General features: G+C 60.3%; 1 protein-coding gene across 1 annotated transcript in view; it reads right to left on the reverse strand.

Annotated features, from left to right (window-relative positions):
* Cacna1i (calcium voltage-gated channel subunit alpha1 I) overlaps nt 1–22,457 on the reverse strand; it is a 77,953-nt gene that overhangs the window by 4,727 nt on the left and 50,769 nt on the right. The window contains 23 exon segments of the mRNA XM_063243917.1: nt 217–555; nt 1,286–1,407; nt 2,080–2,158; nt 4,385–4,455; nt 5,236–5,369; nt 5,958–6,067; nt 7,457–7,608; nt 8,077–8,269; nt 9,383–9,472; nt 10,183–10,308; nt 10,512–10,638; nt 11,047–11,231; nt 11,657–11,725; nt 11,893–12,016; nt 12,586–12,686; nt 12,925–13,392; nt 13,812–14,014; nt 14,671–14,764; nt 15,159–15,314; nt 15,450–15,567; nt 15,841–16,026; nt 16,633–16,784; nt 22,023–22,444. Coding sequence (XP_063099987.1) covers nt 217–555; nt 1,286–1,407; nt 2,080–2,158; nt 4,385–4,455; nt 5,236–5,369; nt 5,958–6,067; nt 7,457–7,608; nt 8,077–8,269; nt 9,383–9,472; nt 10,183–10,308; nt 10,512–10,638; nt 11,047–11,231; nt 11,657–11,725; nt 11,893–12,016; nt 12,586–12,686; nt 12,925–13,392; nt 13,812–14,014; nt 14,671–14,764; nt 15,159–15,314; nt 15,450–15,567; nt 15,841–16,026; nt 16,633–16,784; nt 22,023–22,444 — 3,821 coding nt within the window.

The raw sequence follows: 22,457 nt of genomic DNA on the forward strand, positions 1-22,457 counted from the left end.
GGTGGGGACAGCTGGCATTATCGGCCGGGTCCCGGGATTGTGGCATGTGCAGGACACGCTGCCCTCCCGTCCTGTGCCTGTGGCCAGGACTGACCCCCCTCGTCACAGAATCACCCTTTCTTGGAGCTGGGTATGGAGGGGCCCCCAGGACAGGCCTGTCTGCAGCCTGGCCACGCCCAACCCGAGACCCTGGGGCCCGCTCCGGCTCCCACCCACCTGGGCTGGAGAGTGGCAGCGCCGGCACCGACGGCCCTCACTGTCGCCCCCGCCGCCCGGCCCTGCTGGGCCTCGGCCAGGCGCGCCTGGGGAGGGGACGGGTGGCCTCGGGCTGGGGCCCAGGCCGTGGGCCATCTCCAGCTCCAGCTCGGCGTCCATCTCGGCATCCTCCTGGGCCTCCTTGTTGCTGTCGTCTAGGTGCTTCATGAGCACGGCCACCACCACGTTGATGAGCACGAACTGGGCGGTGAGCACGAAGCTGACGAAGTACAGCGGCGACACGAACTGCAGGCTGCTGAGGCAGCTGCGCTCGTCGTGGGTACAGTCCCGCAGCGTGTCCTGTGCCCGCAGGAGGCGCGGTGAACACCAAGGCCGCCGGCCGCTCCCCGCCAGCACGGCCACCCCGCCCAGAGGGCACGGCCAGGATTCAAAGCCCCCGAGGGCTCCCTTGTCTCGCCCGCCCGCCTAGTCTCATCCAGCCCCTGCTGGCTCCGACCCCTCACCCCGGCAGGAGCTGGCCTCGCCCCCCCCAGGGCCACAGTCAGGCCTGAACGGGGTTTCTGGGTTTTCAGGTGGCTTGACCCCTAACCCCACAATGCGAGGGATCCTGCACCACCCCATCCAGGGCCCAGTGAGCGGCCTGATTCTCAGGGCGTCCCGAGCCACGCTCCGTGCCCGCCCCAGGCGCTGGGACCGTTCCAGCTCAGTTAGAGGGGGAGGGAAGGGCCACAGCAGCCTGTCCCCAGCCCAAGGGCCTCGGCAGGGCCTCAGCTCTGTCCTCAGGCCAGGAAGCCTCTGCAGGGACAGAAGGTGCAGAAAATGGCTGAGCCCAAGCACCACACAGGCCTGGGCAGAGGCGTCGCACCGGACCATCGCAGGGCAGCACTGCCCGCCTGGCCTCAGTGCCACTCACTGGGCTACGGGGTCCCGGGCAGGGCCCCGTGCTCCTCTGTGCCCCCAACTCCCCTCCTGTGCAGTGGGGTGCTCCCTGGGTACGATGAGCAAGGTCAACACTCATACTGGACTCAGAAGCCACCCGAAGTCCCTGTCCCGAGCCCACTACGGGTACCTTCATGATCCCATTCCAGTTGTCACCCGTGGAGACCTGGAAGAGTGTGAGGAAGGCCATGCCGAAGTTCTCGAAGGTGGCGTGCCGGCTCATGCCCTCGCACGGGTTCTCCTCATTGCACACTGGAGGAGGAGACGGGTCGGCCCCTCTGGCTGCCAGAGCCCCAGGGCCACCCTGCACCGCACCCCCAGAATCCCTGCTGCTGCACCCTTCAGAAGTGTGTGCGGCTGGGCCCTACCCACAGATGGAGAAACTGAGGCTCGGGGAGGTGGCAGCTGGGGCTCAGACGCAGGAGCATCCGGCTCTTCCTTCAGCTGAGGATCAGTTTTGAAGGAGAGGATGGGGCAAGGCCACCCCTCAGGAGATCCAGTGCCCACAACTAGCCCTGTGCTGGGCCAAGTTTAGCATAAACGCTGCGGACCTCTGACCCTGACCTGACTCTTTTCTTTTTTTCTTTTTTCTTTTGCAGTACTGGGGATTAAAGGCAGGCCTTTCCCACTGAGCCACCTATCCAGTCTTTTTTATTTTTTTATCTTGAGACAGGGTCTCACAGCCTCCCAGGGTGCTGGGATTACAGGCGTGAACCACCATCCCTAGCTTGCTCTGGTCTTTCTGCTTGCTAGGCGGCACTGGCTGAGAAAGGACACCGGCCCAGGGGCAGGGAAAGCAGGCTCCGTGGAGACTAGACCACCGAGCCACCTGCACAGGGTCCTTCTGCAGACAGTAACCTAATATGACAGGCCGGTGGGTCCCCAGGCCTCCCGTGCTGCCAGGGCCCTCCTGCAGCCACTCACCCAGCTTCCCGAAGAGCTCCACACCCAGGGCGGCGTAGATGAAGAAGAGCAGCATGAAGAGGAGGCCCAGGTTGCCCACCTGCGGGAGAGGCAGCAGGATGGGGCGGGGGTGAGGGGCGGGTGAGGCAGCAGCGTCCCCCAGGCTCCACGTCCACACCTGCCACCCCGCGTGGCCTGCCCGTGGACAGACAGGCCCGTCCAGCACCGCCACAGGATAACAACGCAGTGCTCACGGAGCCTTTGGTGTGTGCCCCTCTGCTTCGAGCACCTCACACTCACCGGCTGACCGGTCCCCCCGGTCATCCAGGAGCCAACTTTTATCCCTCCTTCTGAGATGGAGGACAAAACAGAGGTGAAGTCACCTGCCCGGTCTCACACAGCCTACCAGCCACGGGACACGGATGCTACGCGCTCACCTACCTGTGCGCCTAGTAAAGTGCATGATGCACGGGACGAGGGGCAGGGAGGGAAGTCTCGGCCCCAGTGCCCCCTCCTCCATGAGGCCCATCCGGGCTCCTCCAAGCAGCTCACAGGCCGTCTGACAGCCAAGTGCAACCCGTGTGTCTCTGTCCCTAGCTTCTATAGGTCTGGGAGGTCCCCAAGAGCAAGGACACAGCTGGATAAGGGCGGATCTGCCTGACAGCCAGCACAGGGCTTGACCATGGGTAGGCTGCAAGCCCACGGCCCCAGCAGCCTCCTGCAAACGCAGCACACACCCCCATCCCATGGCTCCTGCGGGAGAAGTCGCCTCAGATTCCACACTTAGTGCAAACCTATCCACTGCTGCAAAATCTACCCGGAATCCCATCCCTTGTGTGGTGGGTTAGGTGAGGCGAGGCCACGCCCTGGAAATCAAATCCCTCCCAGGCCCCTAGAAGCCTGCGGACAGACGCAATCGGAAAGCAATCGCGTTAATCACTGAAAAGGTAAACCTGTTAATCACAGCCTCTCAGCTAAGGGATCCTCGTGGCGGCCCCTCACTACACATTGGGCTAATTAAATCTCACTCCATTCATTAAGAAAATGGATGTTTCCTGGGCGCCTCCCAGGCAAGGCCTGCAGCCCGGAGCTGAGAAGGATGGAGCGCTGTGGGGGTACAGAACTCAGCCCGGGGCTGGCAGCGTATCCTACCCAGGTCCCTTCAGCCTTCCCAGGGTCTCCTCCCTGTCCCGGGGCCTGGGCAGCCCCTGCAGCCTCCTCACCACCTGCCTCAGTCTCTCCTCCAGGCTGCCCGCCTCCCCCCACAGCAGCTCTGGTTGAAGGCCCCTCGTGCAGACCCTCCTGTGGCACCCAGGGGTCACAGCTTGAAGCCCAAAGTTGCTGCCCTGATACCAAAGTCCTGCTGTAACCTGGCCCTAAGCTTCCCTGCAGCCCTGTACCCCAGCCTCACCACAGGCCTCCGCACAGTCTATTCCCACTGCAGGCAAGGCTCTGTCTTTGCCTGATCAATGCTACCTCCTCCTCACCCCTCAAAGCCCCAACCACAGGCCACCTCCTCTGAGGAGCCCTCCCTGTGCCTCCTGCCTGCACGGGGAAGAGCTAATGGAGAACCAAGAAAGTGTCCAATGTACGCTGATGCGTGGGCATCAGCTGATAGTATCTAAAAGGCAAACTTCAGTGCTGGTCCAGAGAGACATAACAGGATGCCTTGATCCCAGCTCTAGGCTCAACCCACTTCCTGGCTGCACACCCTTCCTGGCCCAGCACCACCTGCATCTTCTGCGCATGAGGAAAGTGACATCTCTTTGAGTGAATGTCCTTGCTTTTCCTCCAGCTCTGACCAGAGCCATGTCACTTTCCCTTTGTGACCAGGCCCCTGGGAAGCTCACACCAAACCTGAGGACTCACTGGTGTCTTAGCCCAGGTCCCCTCGTTTATTAGCCCTGCTTCTACCTGCCCTGAGCTGTTGATCTTCATACTCATTTTTTGTGTAAATAAACTAAAGTTCATTTTAAATCACCAAAAGTTCCTTAAGGCCTGCCATGAATGCTTAGCCAGGCCTCTCTGTCCACACTGCACTGCCGCCTGCCAAGCCACCCTGCCAGGTCAGCTCAAAGATCCCCTTCCTGGGGACAGGGCCTCGGACTCTCCCAGAAGCACACTGCAGGTGCCCACCCCATTCCACCTTGTGTCTGCACAGGCTGGGTGCAGGAAGCCCAGAAAAAGGGGCAGGAGAGAACCCCCGCTCCAACTGCCCCCCCAATCTGGGCAAGTATGGGGAGAAGGGGAGTGGTGGTCTGCACCTCCAGGACCCCGACCAGCTCCAGCGACACCCAGCAGGGCTGTGCAGAGGAGCGGCTCTTACCTGGGGCAGAGCCTGCACCACCGTGTCCAGCAGCGCCCGCATCCCTGTGGCCATCTTCAACAGCTTCAGCACTGTGGGTGACACCAGCCCGGCCAGCTCAGCCTAGGCCGTGGACACGCACGTGTGCAGGTCTGTGTGCGCGAGTGTGAACGCGGAGGAGGGGGACACAGAGGAGCGTGCAGGCAGGGGCCGCTCCAGGTGCCTCACTACAAGAGCACAGGAGCCACCACGGGGTGAACAGGGGACTGTGCCCAAAACACGCAACGCGAGGTACAGACATCAGTATACAATGACCCGGAGATTAAGAACATGTATGCGGAAACAGGGGGGAGGGGGGACGGGATGGCGAAGGGTATGCTCCAGTGTGGCACTAAGTGTGAAGATGCAGAGATGACCAGGCGTCTTCCCTTCCCCTCTGGCTAAAGGGGGCTCTGGAGTCCCCCCACCCCCACCGCCACCCCGGGTACGGGTACCACCCCAGGCATGCAGCGGCGACAGGCAGGGAGCAGAAGAGCCAGAGGATGGGGTGAGCACCGAGGCAGGATGGCCTGGAGAGAAGGGGCGGGAGCTGCACTGGTGGGGGAGGGGGAGAGGTAGGGGCTCTGGGGTGGGCAGAGGACCCGACCCGGTGTTCCTGTCACAGCGCTGGAGCTATCGCACGGCTGGACAAGCTGAGACCAGGCCACGTGTGGCGGTGTGATCAGGAGGCAGGTGTCACGTGGGAAGAAGGGAGGTGGGAGAGTGGCAAGACAGTGAACCCACAGGCAGTGCTGGTGCACCCTGTCCTGGGTGCTCTCCTCAGAGAACGGCCAGCCCCAGCCCACATCTGCCCAGCCGCCACCACCCCTCACCCCGGGCGATGCGCAGCACCCGCATGATGCGGATGATGGTGGGGTTGATGGGCAGTGCCGCATTGATCTCGATCTCTTCCAGCGTAATGCCCATGACAGACAGCAGCACGATGGCCAAGTCCAGCTGGTTCCACCTGCTCGGCCGGGTGGAGGAGGGCAGGGTGGGACTCAGGCACACAGCTCACGGCATGAAGCCTCCCCATTCTTCACTCTGGCTGCGGCCCACTGGGCTGTGTGGCCCCCCTCCCTGCAGCCCCTCCAGAGGCCAGTGGATCCGGCCCCCTCTCTATAGCTCACAGCTTCCCAAGCCAGGGCTGATGCAGCTAAATCAATGCCTATGACCTCCCACAGAGGTGGGAGGAAGTGGGGGCTCTGACTCTGATGAAGCAAGGTGATGGGTGGGGTCATTTAAGTCTAAATCTTGAGCCACCTGCACCCTCTGGGTGGCTTTGGTAGAGTGGTAGAGTGCAGTGGTCACTCTGAGCTTCACTTGCTTGCCTTAAAAAGGAGAATTAGCATAAAGCAGACCCGCTCTACCTGCAGGGACAGAGCCTGAGAGGGGTCTGCTGAAATGCTCTGGGGCTGCTGCCTGAGACCTCATCATTTCCTGCTCGGAGATATTAGAGGGAGCCCCGGTCATCAATGCCCGTGAGGAAGGCACCCTCAGGTCCCTCCAGGACTAACTCCCCACTCTGCTGCCCTAGTGTGACCCAGCCACTCACCGGTCCTTGAAGAACCGTCGCAGGCCAAACGCCACCAACTTCAGCACGGCCTCCAACACAAAGACGGTGGTGAACATGTAGTTGCAGTACTTGAGGGCTGTCTCCAGGGACTATAGGGGGCAAAGAGAAACATAATCCAGGCCCCAAGACCTGCCTCTAAACCTTCCTCCAGATGGAAAGTCTCTGTCTTTTAAGGGGAGAATGTAATCCATTCATGTTTAGTACAATTATTTATCTGTCTGTATTCCTTCAATCTTATTTAACATGGATTATTCAATTTAAATTGTTTCCTTTTCTTTATTTCTGTTAGTTTGGTCCAGCTGTTCCCCTTTGGAGCAGAGTGGGATAGTGTTTAAAAGATTTCAAGCTAGACTGCCTAGATTTGAATCCCGGTTTAGCATTTCCTCATTTACCATGTGACCTTGCGCAAGTGATTGGCCTCTCTTGGCACTTAGATTCTTGTTTGTTTTGTTTTATTTGAGACACGGTCTCGCTGTGTAGTCTAGGCTGGCTTTGAACTCATGGTCACCCTCCTGCTTCAGCCTGCCGAGTGCTGGGATTACAGACAGGTGCCACCATACCCAGTGGCACTTAGTTTCTTAATCTAAACATTGTAGAAAATAATCACACCCACCTCCAAAAGTTGCTTTGAAAATTAAATGAGCTTATAATTCAGGGCTGGGCACAAAATGAATAACTGGTAAATTGTGAGCAATAATCACTCCATGTCTCCGTGTTACTTTGGAAGTTCTACGACTGTTCCTTCCCCCCACGGTTCCCTTCCCTTCCCCTCCATTCATAGCAGTCTCCTCTAGTATGTGAAATAAGACACTCGTCCCTCACCTGGCAGTTCTGCTCTCCCCTTCTTTCCTGTCAACCCCACTGAGGTGAGGCTTTGGGGATGCACACACCCTTCGTATCCTTCACACACCTCACCTGGGATTCTGAACAGGTCCCCCTCCTCCTCCACCAGTGGCTGCCCGGAGCGGCCCTGCCATCTTAGGCCCTCCGCTAGTCTCCGCATGGTCGGCTCACAGTGGTGCTCCATGGGAGGTTTCGAATGCAGACCTAGTTCTGACTCCATGCCCTACAGCTAAGTAACTGAACCTCTCTGAGCCTCGGTTTCTTGTCTTAAACGTCTAGACGGGGTTCCTCTGAGTCTCCAGTCATGGTGAGGACTGAAGTGTTCGCTTGCAGTGTGTCTTGCTAACAATCAGCATTTTGTGCACCACAGCGATCCCGATTCATGTTGTAGGTGGCTGGCAACGGCACCTCAGCCACCCGGAACCGGTGAGCTCTCCCTCTGGCCTTTCCCCATCCCGCATCTGTGCCCTGCAGCCCGTGAGCTGGGTAAGGCAGGGCTGTCCCAGGCCTCCTCCCCTGCAGCACAAGGCTGGGCTCAGAGGGGTTTCCTGGACTGACCAGTGCCACCCGGTCCCCAAGGTCCCTGGCCTCATTCTCACAAAGCGACCTTGGGCTTGGCGGCAACCTGGGCTCACCGGGGGCTGGTTATAGTGCTCCAGGGACATGGTGACCACATTGAGGCAGATGATGAAGGTGATGAAGATGTCCAGGTAGTGGCTGGTGCACATGGAGTGGATGAGCAGCCGGGTGGGGCAGTAGGTGGCGTAGTAGGGCAGCCTCTGGGCTTCTGCAAGGGGGACACGGCGGGGAGTGGCACAGATCACAGAGGGCTGGGACCAAGGGGAAGGGGACAGAGCACAAAGGAGGGAAAGGCACAAAGGAGGAGGCAAGAGGGGGAGCACAGGGGGCCCAGGCCCCAGGTCGGCTAGGGGTCCACCCACCCACTCGGCGCGTCCTGAGGGAAACAGGAAGATGGGGGAGGGTGGCAAGAAGGGCAGGACCCCGATTCTCAGCCAACACCGCCACCAGCAACCAGGCTCTGCCTCTGTCCTCGGCCTGTACTAAATGACTTGGGGGGCCTCATGCAGGTGGACGGCGGTGTCACCCCAAGACTCCAGGTAAACACTGAGGGCCACGGCGCAGACACAGGGACCAGCTCCAAAGGCCCGGGAGGCCTCCCCCCAGCAGAGGAGCCCGGGGAGGGGGTCCGCAGGGCCCCGCACCCCGCCCCGCGCGCGCCGCAGCGCCCACTCACTGCGCCGCTTCTTCTCCAGGCGCCGCAGCCGCTTCTCCTCGCGCCGCCGCGCCTCCTCGGCCTCCTGGTGCTGCCGGCACTTGTGGAAGTTCTCCACCACCACGCCCACGAACATGTTGAGCACGAAGAAGCTGACGATGAGCAGGAAGGAGATGAAGTACAGCAGCATCCAGGGGTTGTGGTTGGTCACGGGCTGCGGGGAGCCAGAGCCAGGCTGAGGGGCTGACCGGGCACCGCAGCGCCACGCGGGAGCTGGGCACCAACAGGTCACCGTATCCAAGGCGACCGCGAGCCTCAGAGAGGCGGCGGTGGGACGCGCCTACCCTGGACCTGCACAAGTGAAGCGCTCAGCAAAGCGCACCCCTTCCTCCCTCCCCTTCCGATGGCCGCCTCAGCTGTCTCCCCACCCCATTTACCTACCATTCACCCACCAAGCACGCACCCCTTCCCCCAGCCACCCCTCCTTCCAGCATCTTCCTACCCGTCCATCCACCCAATGTCCACTTGCTCATCCAGTACCGTCCATCTATCCATTTCCCACCCACCCAGTCACAGATCCGTCCATCCACCCACCCGCCCAGCGTTCCGTCCACCAGTTCGCTCGTCCACTCAGAAACCAGACCGGAAACAGGTGAGCTAAGCCCAGTAGGAGCTGTGTGCGCACACACACTGCTGGAGCGGGACAGCCAGGAGACAGTGGGGGAAGATGCCCCCAGCCTTCTCATTCCCTCCACAGCCCTGAGCCCTGCAGCCCCCTCCCAGTCTAACCAGCTGGGTCTCGGAAAGCCAACGGCAGAGGCCGCTCACGGGCCTGGGGCTGCTGCCACCCCGACTCCTCCCGTGCGGCTCTGTCCTGCCCCAGGAACTCTCCCTGCTCTTCCCCCAGCCGCCTCTCAGCCTTGTGCCTGGACGCAGCCAGCCTGGCCACCCGTGTCCTGCCCAAAGTACCTGCCTACACCCGGATAGGACCCCTGCTCCTGCTCCCCCCGCCAGCCCTGGGCCCTGCAGGTCTGGACGCTGGGCAAAGGGCACCCCTTTCCATCCCTGCTCCGCCTGCTGCCTCCCAACACATCTGTCTTCATTTCACGCACCTACCAGGCAGGAGCCGGCTGGGCTCCCCGTCCCTGCAGGGCTCCCGAAGGGGTGCTGCCAGGGGAGGGTGGGCACAGGATGTGAGGGGCGCCCACGGCTGATGATGGGGAGGCACCGGGAGTGAGCCTCACAGGCTCTGGTCTCAGACCACTGGGCCCCAAACACAACACGTCCCTCTCGCTATCCCGAGCTGGCCTGGCCCAGCCATGCCCACCTGCTGGTCCACAGCCACAGCGTCCAGCCCGTTGTACATGATGTTCACCCAGCCGTCCTTAGAAGCCAGGACGAAAAGGGACATCAGAGCCTGGAAGACATGGAGGGGAGGGAGCAGGGGTGAGGGTCTGGGCCTGCATCTCCTCAGCCCTCCATTCCTCCCCTTCCAGGGGACAGAGAGACAAACAGCATTTCAAACTTGCCCTGGGACAAGGCCTTTGGGAAAGGGGAGCAGTCGGCGCAGATTGGGGCCGGTTCTTAGGAGGCACCCAAGTGAGGGCCAAGATTCTCACCTAGGCCCTGCCTAAAAGGGTCAAACCTGGCAGGTTCCCAGGAGGGGACACCAAGAACACAGTGGGAAGCAGGCAGGGTCTGCCTGCCAACTGGAGTGGAAAACAAAGAAGGTGAGTGATGATAAAGTGAAGCCGGGCCACAGTTTCTCCTGCCTGCCCAGGAACATTCCCATTTCACAGATGAGGAAACCAAGGCTCAAAGAGGTTACACTCACAGTAAGCTGGTGCAGCTGCCATGCATGCCCACCTGTGGTGGACTCTGAACTGTCAGGATGCCCTTGCTAGGGGGGCGGGGATTGAAAGCCAGGACCAATGTTCAGTGAAGCTCTACAAAGTGCTGGGCAGTCTCTGAATACCAGAGCTCAGAGAGGGGAATGCTTCCCTTGCCCATTTTGCAGGACAGAAAACTGAAGCTCCTGAAAGGAGCTTGGTTTGTGAGCCCAGGGCCATGAGCACTGAAGAGCTGTCAGCCCCAGGGAGTGGGTCAGGGTAGGCGGGCAGTACCCACCTGGCCCAGGTTGTCGAAGTTATATTTGTGGTGGACCCATCGGTAGTTGGCAGCCACACAGTCGGAGCGATTGGTGATGTTGCGCGTGTCCACACCCAGACAGTGGTAGAATTTGCCCTTGAAGAGCTGGGGAAGGAGGCAAGGTTAGCGCTCCCAGGCGGGTGAGACGCAAGACTCAGGAGAGCCTGCCCAATCAGTCACAGGCACCCAGCCTGTCTTGGCCTTGGTCACCTAGGCTGGGGTCTGTCTCAGCCTCTGCCCTGACTGTCCTGCCGCCCCCACCTAGCCACAGAGCACCCCCAGCCCCGGCACACCCTGGTGCCCCTCACCTGCACCCCCAGAATGCCAAAGATGATAAAGAAGGCACAGCAGATGAGGACGATGTTGCCAATGGGCTTGAGGGAGGAGATGAGCGTCTCTACCACCAGCTTCAGGCCAGGGGCCCGGCTGATGACACTGCGGACAAGGACCCAGGGGGCACTGTGAACCCCGGGGATGGCCAGGGCTGAGCCCCCAAGGGGAAAATGATAGCAGCAAAGAATGAAGAGAAAGTGGCTGGGCAACAGATGGTGAGCTGCCAGCTGACCCCGACTGATACACAGGAGGACACCTACCCTCCCCCTCCCCCTCCCGAGGTGCACCACCATCCTGGTCTACAGGGTAGGGAGCCACCGAGGTGGCTTGCAGTATTGAGATCACCTTCAAGCCTACCCCACCAGCATCCTTCACCCCACCTCCAGGTCTCCGGACTTCTAAGTTGTTCAGAAGGTGCTACTGGAGATCTGAATGCACCCCAAAGCAGGTGCAGACGCCCACTTAGACCCGGGTGATTTCCGGCACAGTGCAGCAACACCCTCCCCTCACCGCAGGGGGCGCAGAGTGCGCAGAAGCCGCAGAACCCGGAGGACTCCCAGAATCTTAGCTCCCCCAGCCGAGGCCACAGACACAACGATGTCGATGATGGACACGAAGACGAGGAAGCCGTCCAGCACGTTCCAGCTGCTTCGCAGGTACGCCTGCTCGCCGAAGTACAGGCCCAGCGACACCACCTGAGGGCGAGGCCGGTCAGGGGGTGGGCCAGGCCAGTGGGCTCCACCCCTAAGTGGGCATGGTCGTAGACGGGGGCGGGGTCATGGCCCAGGGGTCCACCGGTGAGCACATCTTGGTGAGCACATCTCTAAACCCAATCCAAAGCCACCACACTGGGAATCTTAGAGAGAAAATCTTTTCCTGTGCCCTACACCTCTAGCAGGTACCACGGTGCCACTGTCAATGTTCCTCCCTATATCCACCTTCCAGGAGAGTGGGGATGCCATGGACCCCCTTTGTGTCCCAGAGGCCCAACCCAGGGGCTGGCACCCAGTGGAGGTGGCGGTCCTCTGGGGCCTGGAGAATGCTGCTGGTGGGCAGGCCCGTGACAAGGGCAGGAAGCCCCGAGCTAGGGGTGAGTGGTCCAGATGAAGCTCAGAGAGACCTTCAATGTCATCTCGCCCACAAAGATGGCTGTGAAGATGTAGTTGGACACAGTGAGGAAGATGCGTTCCTGAAAGAGATGGGAGACGCCATGGGCTGCAGGAAGTCCACATCTCAGGCTCGGGAGCAGCCCAGGGCCAGCCAGGGGAGGCCCCATGTCTCGGCCCCAGACGGCCCTCTCCCTGCCACTGCTCCCTCTGCCTGGCCCACTGCCCTACCCCAGGTCCCAGCACTCACGGTGCTGCCAGCCTCGATCTGGGGCCGCTCCAGGGCAATGGTGATACAGTTCAGGAAGATGAAGGCCAGGACCACATAGTCAAAGAGCTTGTGGGCAATGATGGTCTGACATAGGACCCGGAACCTGGGCAAGGGACCCAGGAGTGTCAGAGTGCCTCCCCTCCACCACCACTGCCGGGGGACCAAGAAGACCTAGAGGAAGTGATCTCTCTCTCCTCCAACAGATGGCAGCTTCACTTCTGCACAGGGAGCTTACCTCACGCCTCCTCCCCTGATCTCACACCTTGCCATGACATTCAAGGCTTTCCAAATCACTGAGCCCTGTCCTCAGTACCAACACCATGTACTGTCAGATAAATGCTCTCACTCCAGACATTCTGTCAAGCTGCCCCCTCCACCTGAATGACCTCCTCCTCCTCTCACTGTACACAGAGGCCCCTTCTGATCCCCCCAAAATGTGAAAGCACCCCAGACCGCTGGAGGATCTGTCAGACCTAATGTATAGCACAGGGCTGGCCTAGACCACAGGAGCTGCCCAGGAAAGCCCTGTCCAGGCATCTGGATGCTCACCCTCCCTGCAGACCCACACCGGCCCTCAGGCCCTCGATGGCCTGGCCCGGCTTGGCAGAGAATGGTCCCTCTCAGACAGGTCATCCCCACACTCATCCACTCCACAAGCCCGGCTGCTCCCACCTGTTCTCTGGAGAGAAGAGGTAAACGGACCAGTCCTGGCGGACCTCGCACCAATCAGGTTTGTAGACGTCGATCATCTTGCGGATGCGGAAACACAGAGTCTGGCAAGAGGAAAACCCGGTGTGGGAGGGTCAGCAAGTGCGGACACTGCAAGATCCCAAACCCTCGCCCCACTCAGGACAGACGGATAGAGCTTCTTTTCCATGGCAGACCCAGCTCCTCCTGTCTGGGTCACCAGAGACCCATGGCCCAGGCCCGACCCCGCCCATCGCCACGCCCCCTTTGACCCACCCTTGTCCACCATCTTCGGACACGGCAGACCCACTCCACCCCACTCACGTAGTCGATCTCCTCCTCGTCCTCCCCGCGGTCGCGGCGGTCATCCATCTTGGTGAAAACGTCCTTGGCGATGCTGGGCATCCTGCCGTTGCAGTCCTCATGGCCGGGGCCCAGGCCTGCCACCCTCCAGGCAGCCCGTGGGTGGGCGCCCACAGTGGGCACCAGCTCGGCCAGGTCCACTGAGTCCCTGGTGTCGAGGGACAGCGTGCGGCGGTGGTGGCGGTGGCGATGCGCCAGGTGGGCCCCGTGGTGCGTGTGGTGGGCGTGCGGGGCGTGCAGGGGCGCAGAGCGCAGCGGACCCTCATCCCGGGTGCCCTCGCTGGCCCGGGCGCCGCCGCGCTCCGCTGAGAGCAGGGACTCGTGCTCCGCAGACGGCGGCTTGTGCTTGAGGCTGTTCCAGCTGGAGCGGCGGCTGGCCCAGGCCGCACTGCGGCCCCACGGCCCATAGTAGGAGCTGCGCGAGCTGGACTGCAGGAGGCCAGCTGGGTCAGCGCGCCAGGGTCCTCCCCGGCCACGCTTTCCCTCTGCCACCTCCCTTCCCTTGAGGAAGGCACAGTAAGTTAGGGGCATTCCCCTATTTTACAGGTAAAGAAACTGAGGCTCAGAGAAAGGGAGTCATTTGCTCATAGTCACACAACTCAGAGGTGACACAGACCAGATTTAGTTCGGATGTGTCTGACCCCAAAGTCTGCACCCTGCACACTGCTGTTAACATGAAAACCGAGTTCTCTCTGGCAACACTCTTTCATTCTTTCCTTATTGTGGGTCCTGTCTGGCACTGGACACCCAGGAATGGGACAGATGATGGCACCCCTGCCAGGTTTGGGCCAGACAGTCTCCCTCCCACCCCCCAGGAGCACCCATCCTGAGCACCCCACAGGACTCACCAGGGAGCGCTGATCATAGCTCATCCTCCCCAGTGACATGACGCTGCTCTTGCGGGAGTCCAGGGCCATCAGCATGGGGTCTGGCTGCAGGGAGAGGCGGGCAGCAGGGTCTGCAGCCCCGGAGGGGCCCAGATGCCCACCCAGTGGGAGGCTGGGGTCCAAGTGCCCATTGGGGGTCATAGGGATTGGGCAGAGCTTGAGATCTGGAGTGAGGTGGACACAGAGGGACAGACAGCAGATAGACAAACAGAACAAGAGCAAAGGAAGCCATGAGACAAAGAAACAGATGTAGACGTAACAGAAGAGAAAGCTTTGCTGGAGTGACTCTTCCAGGCGCACCCCATCGTGGGCGGCTCCCCTGCATGCTGCCTGCAGGGCGCTCTGCTTAAGTGTGCACAGCACCACTGGCATCCGTGTTCAGGCCAGCCTGCCCTGTGGCCAGCATGGGCGCCTCACGCCCATGCCCTCTGCAGAAAGCAAGGCAGAGACCGCCTGCCTGGGCTGCAAAGAGGAATCCTGCTGGGCTTGGAGCAAGAAAGGCTTGTCCCAAGCTGTCCAGGATGCCAGGCAGGACAGAACCGGCATCCAGTCCTAACCAGTAGGGTTCCTAACCACTGGGAAGAGAAGCAGGTGGACTTCTGCTACTCCTGTGGCTGGAATCCAGGATGTCCATAGATGCCCTGCCTCTTCAAGATGTAGCATTTGTTTCCATTATGGATGTGAATAACCAGCCACAGAGAATCAGGCAGCGCTAGCCTGGGCTGGAGGAGAAGCCAAGTGTTCTGCCCTGTGCCCACCTGGGCCTCTAGGGAAGACCCCCAGGTCTTGGCTCCCAGGTGACAAGTGGAGGCCTTTTTACCTCCGCTGCTGTCCAGGCCCTCCTGGAATTTGTCCAACTCCTCCATGTTAGATGAGCTCTGGTCCTCATCGGAGTAGGAGCGGTTGGCATCACCCTGGGAGACGGGCCCACATTGGGACACAGGTCAGCTCAGTCCTTTTCACCTTTCCTCCTTCCCTGCCACCTGAAGTTTCCATTGATGTTTCCATTCCCATTTTACAGATGAGGAAACTGAGGCTCAAAAGTTAATGAGACTCCATCTGGCTGATTGTAATCCCTCCCCCAAGAGAACAGAGGAAGCAGGACCCAGAATCCCAGATCTTTGGGATCCCAGAGGAGGCTCTGTTTGCATGCTTCCTGTACTGAGAAGCTCACCATCTCACCGGCGCCCTCCTTTGGGTGCCTGTGGCCTGCTAGATTGAACTGTTCCACGGCCGCCCCCCCCCCCACTTCCCCCACCCCAAGTCTTGCAGACCCTGTGGAGACACTGCTCCCAGGGCTGTGGTCACCTCAGCCTGGAAGCCCTCCACCAGGATGGCCACCAGCAAGTTGAAGAGCACGTAGTTGCCAAAGGTCATGAGGGCAACGAAGTACAGGGAGGCCCAGGGGGAGGTGGAGGCCATGCCGTTGTAGAGGACGACGTTCCAGTCCTCCTGGGTGAGGATCTGTGGGGGGACACAGTCGGCCCTGGGATCCCCCAGCTGCCAGGCCTCCTCTGTCCATGGGGAGGGTTGAGGTGGACAGCCCCACCGCCCCGGATCAGTTCCCTTGTGACACTCGGACACACTGCTGCTGCTCACCTGGAACACCGTGACGATGGCCCAGAGCAGGGAGTCGAAGTTCTTCCTGTCGGGGACCGTGTCTCCCGTGTCCGTGCGGAGGCTGAACTTGCAGCCAAAGATGTGCATCCCGAGGATGCTGGGGGAAGGACAGAGGCAGCTCAGGGGTCAGCACATGCCCAGCTCCGCCTGCCCCCGCTTCCTTCTCAGGACAGCCCAGTCTGCCCAGGCAGGGGCAGCATGAGTCCCACTTTACAGAGGTGAACACTGAGGTTCCGGAGGCAGGACCTGCCCAGAGCCACGGGGATGGAACTATGGTGCTGAGATCCACGCCCACATGCAGGTGGCTTTTCCTGGGGAGGTTCCACCAGCCCCGCCGGCAGGGCCGGTCCCCAGGGCGGGCAGGGCTCACCTGAAGATGAAGATGAAGAGCATGAGCAGCATGCAGAAGGTGGCCACGTTGTCCATGGTCTTCATGAGCACCACCAGCTGGCGCCGCAGCGCGGGCATGAACCGCACCAGCTTCAGCACCCGAAGCAGCCGGAAGGTGCGCAGCACCGAGAGCCCGCCGTCCGCCTGCCCCACGATCTCCCAGATGCTGGCAGAAGGGGGCGGTGGCAGGCCAAGAGGAGGCGCGGGCCGGGCCGGGGAGGAAGGGAGGACAAAGAGGCGGGCGCCGCCACTCACTCATTCATGCATTCACCCATCCGTCCAGCGAGCAATGCTCAGGGCGCCTCCACACCTCTAACCGGGCCTCTAACCCAGAGCCCATGGAGCCCGCTAAAAGGCTATTTCACAAATCTAGGGAGTGGGGATACTGCTGTCCTCTTTATGGAAGTACTATTTCCCTTGACCCTGAATGTAAATAATAAACCACAGAGAATAAGCTACACCATGGCTTTGCAGGCAACGGACACCTTCCTGCCATAGGGCAGTGGGCGGGGGTCCTCTGACACGGTTCTTACGCACACCCTGCCCCCTGGGAAAGAGGTCACTTCAGACCACCGCTACAGATCAGGGCTGCGTGCTGCACTGATCTGAAAGTGCACATATGGCTAAATCATGAATTTTTAAAATATTTATATAACTGTACTTCAGTGTAATTGGTCTCCTCTGCCATTTCCTAGCTCACATCCCAAGTCCTGGCCAGGGGCAGGACCTTAAATCCCCCTCCTCTGCTGTAGGCAGGAAATGGGACCCATACCTAATGATGACAATGATGCTGTCGAAGATGTTGTACGGGTTCCGCAGGTAATCGAAGAGCCCGAAGGCGGCCAGCTTCAGGATCATCTCCAGGGCAAACATGCTGGTGAAGACCACGTTGCAGATCTCCAGGATGTTGGTCAGCTCCTCGGGCTGTAAGGGGACAGGATGGGGAGGAGGTGTTCTGTGACCTTGGCAGGTCTGTGTCCTCCTTGGGGCTCAGTCTGTGGCCTTGAGCACCTCTCATCTCTGCCACTTCAGCGTCCTGTGAGGTCCCCCCAGGGTGGAAGGGCTGACTTCCCACACATCTGGACAGGATGCTGGGCTACACCCAGAGGGGGCAGCACAGCACCCAGGTGGTCGGGTCCAGGGACAGCCCAACGCACAGAGCCCTGGTGCTTGAAGAGGACACAAAGCCCCATGAGGATAAGGGACCTCCCACAAAATCCCTGGCTTCTCAAAGGGTCACCAGCTGCTCTTGCTCGACCCAGTCACAGACCTCCCTGTGCCCCTGGAGCTGCTGGGAACAGGCCGTGCTCTCAGCATGGCAGGGAGAGGAGGTCCCAGCCTGATTAGGGTGTTAGGTGGCCATGTGATCCTTGCTAAGACCCACGGGGCTCATCCCCTGTCTCCCCTCTGCAGCTCCCTGGGGGTCCAGCAAAGAGTGTACAGGGCGGGCACTGGTCTACGCTGGACTCCAAAGTGCTATCCCATCGCATCACCCCTGAAACTGCACCCCAACTCACGCATCCACGCATTCATTCACTCTCCCGAGTACCCGCCACGTGCTGGCAGCTGCAGTGAAGAAGTTCACCTTTGGGTGGCAAAGTCCCACAGACCACGCTAAGGAGCCACCCAGTGCCTGCCAGTACCAGGGAAGCTGAGGGTGGTTTGGGGGACACTGGCAGTGGGGCCCAGAGGACTCTCAGCAGAGACCTAAGAGCTAAGGAGAGAGCCGATGACACAGAGGAGAGAAGGGGACTGTGGCAGACCACATCCTACCCATCAGCACCCTCCAGGCCCTCCACTGAGCGACAGGGAGCCTCAAGGGTCTGCCCTTGATTCCATGTGACTTAAAAGGAAAAGAAAAAGTAAAATAACCCAGCCACCAGCTTGCCACGTAGTGCCGGGGAAATCTAATAAAACTGCCAGCTCCTCTCAAGCCAGATAAAAGGAGAAAGCCCCAGTTCGTCTGTAATTACATGTGACTCACACAGCGCGCCCAAAACGGAGCGGGACCCCAGAGGAGCCTCGGTGGGGCGGGCGGAGCTGCTGCTCCGAGCTGCCAGTGTCCAGCCCGCCCAGACCGTGCGCTCAGAGATGAAAAGGGTGGACGATGACGGCCGGTGACGGCGATTGCCTGGGTCTCCGCCACACAGGCGGCACACAGCCTTCCTCGATCGGTAGTCAGCGCAGGGCCACCGCTCTCCCCGAAAGGTCACTCGCTCACCTCCCTCCTCCCCTGCAGCAGCTGCTGCTCCAAGCAGCACACACCTGTTAATCTCCCCCTAATGGACCATCCATCTCTCCCGAGAGCAGATTTTTCTGGGAGCAAGACAGGCTGGAGGAAGACAGACAGATGAAGGCAGACACAGCCAGGGACAGGGCGAGGAGGGAGGAGGCCTGGGAAGATGCAGGCAGCAGCGGAGCGACACAGACAGAGGGGGCCTTGGAAGAGAGACGGACACACAGACAACTCTGGACGCCATGAGAGCCAGAAAGCGAATGACACAAAAGAGCAGGCAGGCAGGCAGAGGAGGCCACCAGAGATGCCGAGACCCGCCGTGAAGAGCAGGTGCTGAAGGACAGAGACTGACAGCCACGTGGTGGCCCAGAAAGCCCCGCCCCGGCCATGTGCAGGAGAGGCGGAAGGCTGAGCTGGCCCGGGGTCTCTCCTGCCCAGCTCATCCAAGCCTCCAACAGCCCTACAGACAGGGAGCCCAAGGCTCAGAGAGGAGAAGTGGCCGCCAGGGTCCCGGGTCGTGGCCAGCAGCAGCAGAGCTGGACCTCGGGCCCAGGTCTCCCCACCCGACAGCCCCTTTAGCTGCCCACTGTGCCAGCGAGGCACCGGTCTAGCTCACTCCCCTGCTGTGGGGCACCCCATGGCTCCCCACAGCCCTAAGGATAAAGCCAGCCTCAAGCGCCCTGGGAGAGGACCAGCCGTGCTGGCTCCTGTGCTGTCTGTCTGCCCCACACGCCCTTCTTGTTCAGGGCCTGCGAGGCGGGGAAGGGCGTCCTCTACCCCCTGGTCCCAGTGCCTGCCTCTGCTCTCACCAAGAGACACAGTAATCCTTCAGGGTCACCCCAGGGCCACCCGCTCCTGGGAGCCTCCTCTGGCCACAGCCCATGTTGCTGCCTCTCTCACTTGGGCTCCCACAGGCTGGAATGCCAGCCGCTAAGCCACCCCATTGCCCTCTTCCCAGTCACCCTAGGCCTGGGCTGGCAGTGACTTAACAGGCCCTGGGGAAGGGAGCCTAAAGTGGGCTTCGGATCTGTCGCTGATACAGAATATAGTCCTCTGCAGCTGCGGACCATGGCCAGCCCTATCCCAGGGAGGCACCCTGCTCGCTGCCCTGTTGCCCACTCAGCCCAGCCCTCTGTCTCTTGTCCATCACCCTGACCCCCCTCCGGCTCCAGTGAGGCTGCAGCTGGGAGGGAAGTTGAGGCAGAGACTTAGCAGGGAGCGGTGTCATCCTGACCGTCCAGTGTGACACCTGTAGCTGCCCCAGCACCTCAGGGCCCACCTGGGCAACCCATCTCACCATCTCACCTTCCGGAGCCTCAGCTTTCCCATCTGGCCAGTGAGGGTGAGTCGCCCACCCTGCCTGCCCCCCAAGGCTGCACACAAGGCGGATCCGTGACACTGATAGTGGGTGATAATGAAAGGATTGCTGCCCAGGGCAGCCTGACACTCCGGCCAGCCACACAGCAGTGGGCTGTCGTGTGTCCCCCACCTCCTGGCCCAAGCACCAGCTCCAGCCTCCTGAAATGCTCACAGGGCCTGCCTGGCTGGTACCCCCACCCCCTTCCCATCCTTCTCTTCCACGCAAAGCCTGCAAGGAACAGCATCTACAGAGCCAGGGAACCTGGATGGGTGACAGCCCCCATGACCGCCTTGAAGACCCACATGGCCAGGGAGATGACAATGATCAGCCCCTACTTTATTGACACTATACTCTGTCCCCCCACAAGAATAGTGCACAGAGGTCTTCGCCAGTCCATGTGGGGTACAGGGTGTGGCCAGGCAAGGGTGACCGGTTCGCTTGCCTTCTTCTCCTCTCCCCTCTCTCTCTCTCTGCGGCCCTGGGCCACCTCTCTCTGCAGGCACCACCTCAGCAGGGGCTGCTCAAAATAAACTTGGAGGCGGATAGGTTCCCGCCAGAGCGATGTCTGGGAGCCGAGGAAGAGAAGCAAAAATACCAGGGCCCAGGGGCAGACCCGGCACAGGGCTCAGCCGCACAATGGCTGCCACTCGGAGCTGCTTTAAAAAGAATGCTTTAAAAATGCTTCCTCCTCCTCTTTTCTTTAATTAATTTTTTGTTTTTGAGGCTCCAGACACCGAACGGTAAACTCACCAGGGCTGGTGGAGAAGTCTCAAACAAAAGACTCACAAGCCATGACTGATTCTCGAGCACCAGGCTCCTTAACAAATTTACCCGTGTGTGTCACGGGCCCTGGGCCCATTGACAAACGGAGGCACCAGCTGAGGGACGCACAGGGACTCACCTGGGGCCACCCTGCCCGTCAGCAGAATCAGGGTCAGAACCCACACCCTGGGCAAGGGGCTTGGCCTCTCTGAGCAATGGCTTTCCAAGTGTGCAGGACAGAAAATGACACTGTTACAGTTTTGACCTAAAATGTACCCCAATATCTCATGTGCCCAGAGACAGTGCTTTTGGAAGGTGATTAGACCAGGATTCATCCACTGTACAGTGCTGAGCTCACTGCTAGGAGATGGGGCTTGGCTGGCCAGCAGGTCACTAGGAGTGTGACCACGAGGGTGGATGCTCCTCTGTGGGCCCTCTCTCCTTTCTGCCGTGGGTTGGGCGTCTTTCCCTTCCACCGTGGCCTTTCTGCCGTGGCGCCAATCAACCCTGGATTGAACCTTCTGAAACCACTGGTCAAAATAAACGTCTTGACCTTTAAGCTGTAGATACTGAGTATTTTGTCTCAGTGATAGAAAAGTGTCTAAGACAACACCTGCTTGGAAAGAGTCTGTGAGGACTCGGATGCCAGGCTGGCGCAGGCTGGTATCAGCAGGTGTTCAGTGAGTGACACACAGAAGTAGTGGGCACACAGTCAGGTGGGCTCTAAGACTGGGCAGGACCCTCTCCCACCCTGGTAAAGCCACATTGCAGGAGCCACATGATAGGAGCCAACTTGAGTGCCATGTGGCTCCTAGAGAAAAGATTCTGGGTTAGGTTCTGGGTTAGAATCTAACCCAGATGGCTCGCTCAGATGGCATATGGCAGGATTGAGGGGGGACCTTGGGGAGGTTTGGGCAGGGGACTGCTGGGCTGGCAGGCACTGGGGAAGCTGCTCTGTCCATGGTTACCTTGGTGGGGAACGCAAGAAGGCAGGAATCAGGAGTGTGTGAAAAACAGCCCTGGTTTGTGTGATCTGCCAATTTCCATGGTGTAAATCCTTCCGCCACAGCTAATTTCAAGCTGCCAGCTGTTTAATAACCACTTGCAAAATTCCAGAGCGTAAGACAATTGGTTATCACCGGCTGGTTCCAGGACACCACTGGCAGGGATATGGCTCAGCCCTGGTGTAGTGGGGCTCAGACACTCAAGCCAGCACCCCAACAGAAGCTGCTCCCCAGGAGCCTAGGTCTGTGCTCCCTTGGAGACCCAGACAGGAAGCCAGAGGCTAGGGAGGAAAAGGTCCGGGCTGCAGGTCTCTCCAGCTCCTCCCACCGCACACCTCCCGCAGCTCTCCCTAGGGACATTTTTAATCAAGCTGCAAAGCCTGGCAAACCAGCAGCTCCAACCAAAGTGTCTGTGGCAGCCCCAGGGGCTGCATTTAAGTAAATTGAATGGAGCCTGAGCTCAGCAAGCTAATGAACAGGGAAATGAGAGCACGGCCCCACCGGGTGGGCCCCACGGGGCTCAGCAGAGAAGCCGAGGGGATGTGGGAATCCGAACCCTACCTGGCTGTCAGTGAGGCCACAGGTGGAGGTGGCCTCAAACCAAGCACCAGGCTGGCTGTGCGGCCATGGATCAGTGACTGCTCTGAGCATGATTCTAGGCCGGATGCTGAGGCCACGTGGATCAATGAAGCCCACCCAATTCCAGCCAGGAGCAGACAGACACACAGGGTGGCCCAGCCTGGGTCCCTCTGTACCCACCCCGTGCCACCCCACCCAAGCCAGTGCCCCCCAGCACTGGCCTGTTCATGGTGCTCGATGCCCATGCTGACGGTGTTCACCAGGATGGCCATCATGATGCCTCGATTGAAGTACTTGCTGTCCACGATGCCCCGAAGCTTGGCACGCGTCTCCCGCCACACGTCCCCACACAGCCGGGCAGCCCCATCCGCCTGTTCCTCCTCGTCCTCCTTCCCCAGGCCTGAGGACACCCCATCCTCGCTGCTCCGAGGCCCATCACCATCACCCTCGGGCTCATCACCACGTGAGCCCCCAGAGCCCGAGCCCTCCTGGCCAGAGTTAGTGCTGCCTGGGCCCGAGGGCTGCCGGCCCGTCTCGTGCTGGCAATGCGGGCAGCTGGCGGGGTCAGAGGCCAGCATGGCAGAGATGGGCTGCACCAGCACGTGGGGTGCTGTGTCCAGGGGGCTATGTCTTGGGCACAGTGCTGAAAAGCAAAC

Source organism: Cavia porcellus, unplaced genomic scaffold (genome assembly GCF_034190915.1).
Source record: "Cavia porcellus strain 051 isolate PalLab524CR breed Dunkin Hartley unplaced genomic scaffold, mCavPor4.1 scaffold_40, whole genome shotgun sequence".
Lineage (NCBI taxonomy): Eukaryota > Metazoa > Chordata > Mammalia > Rodentia > Caviidae > Cavia > Cavia porcellus.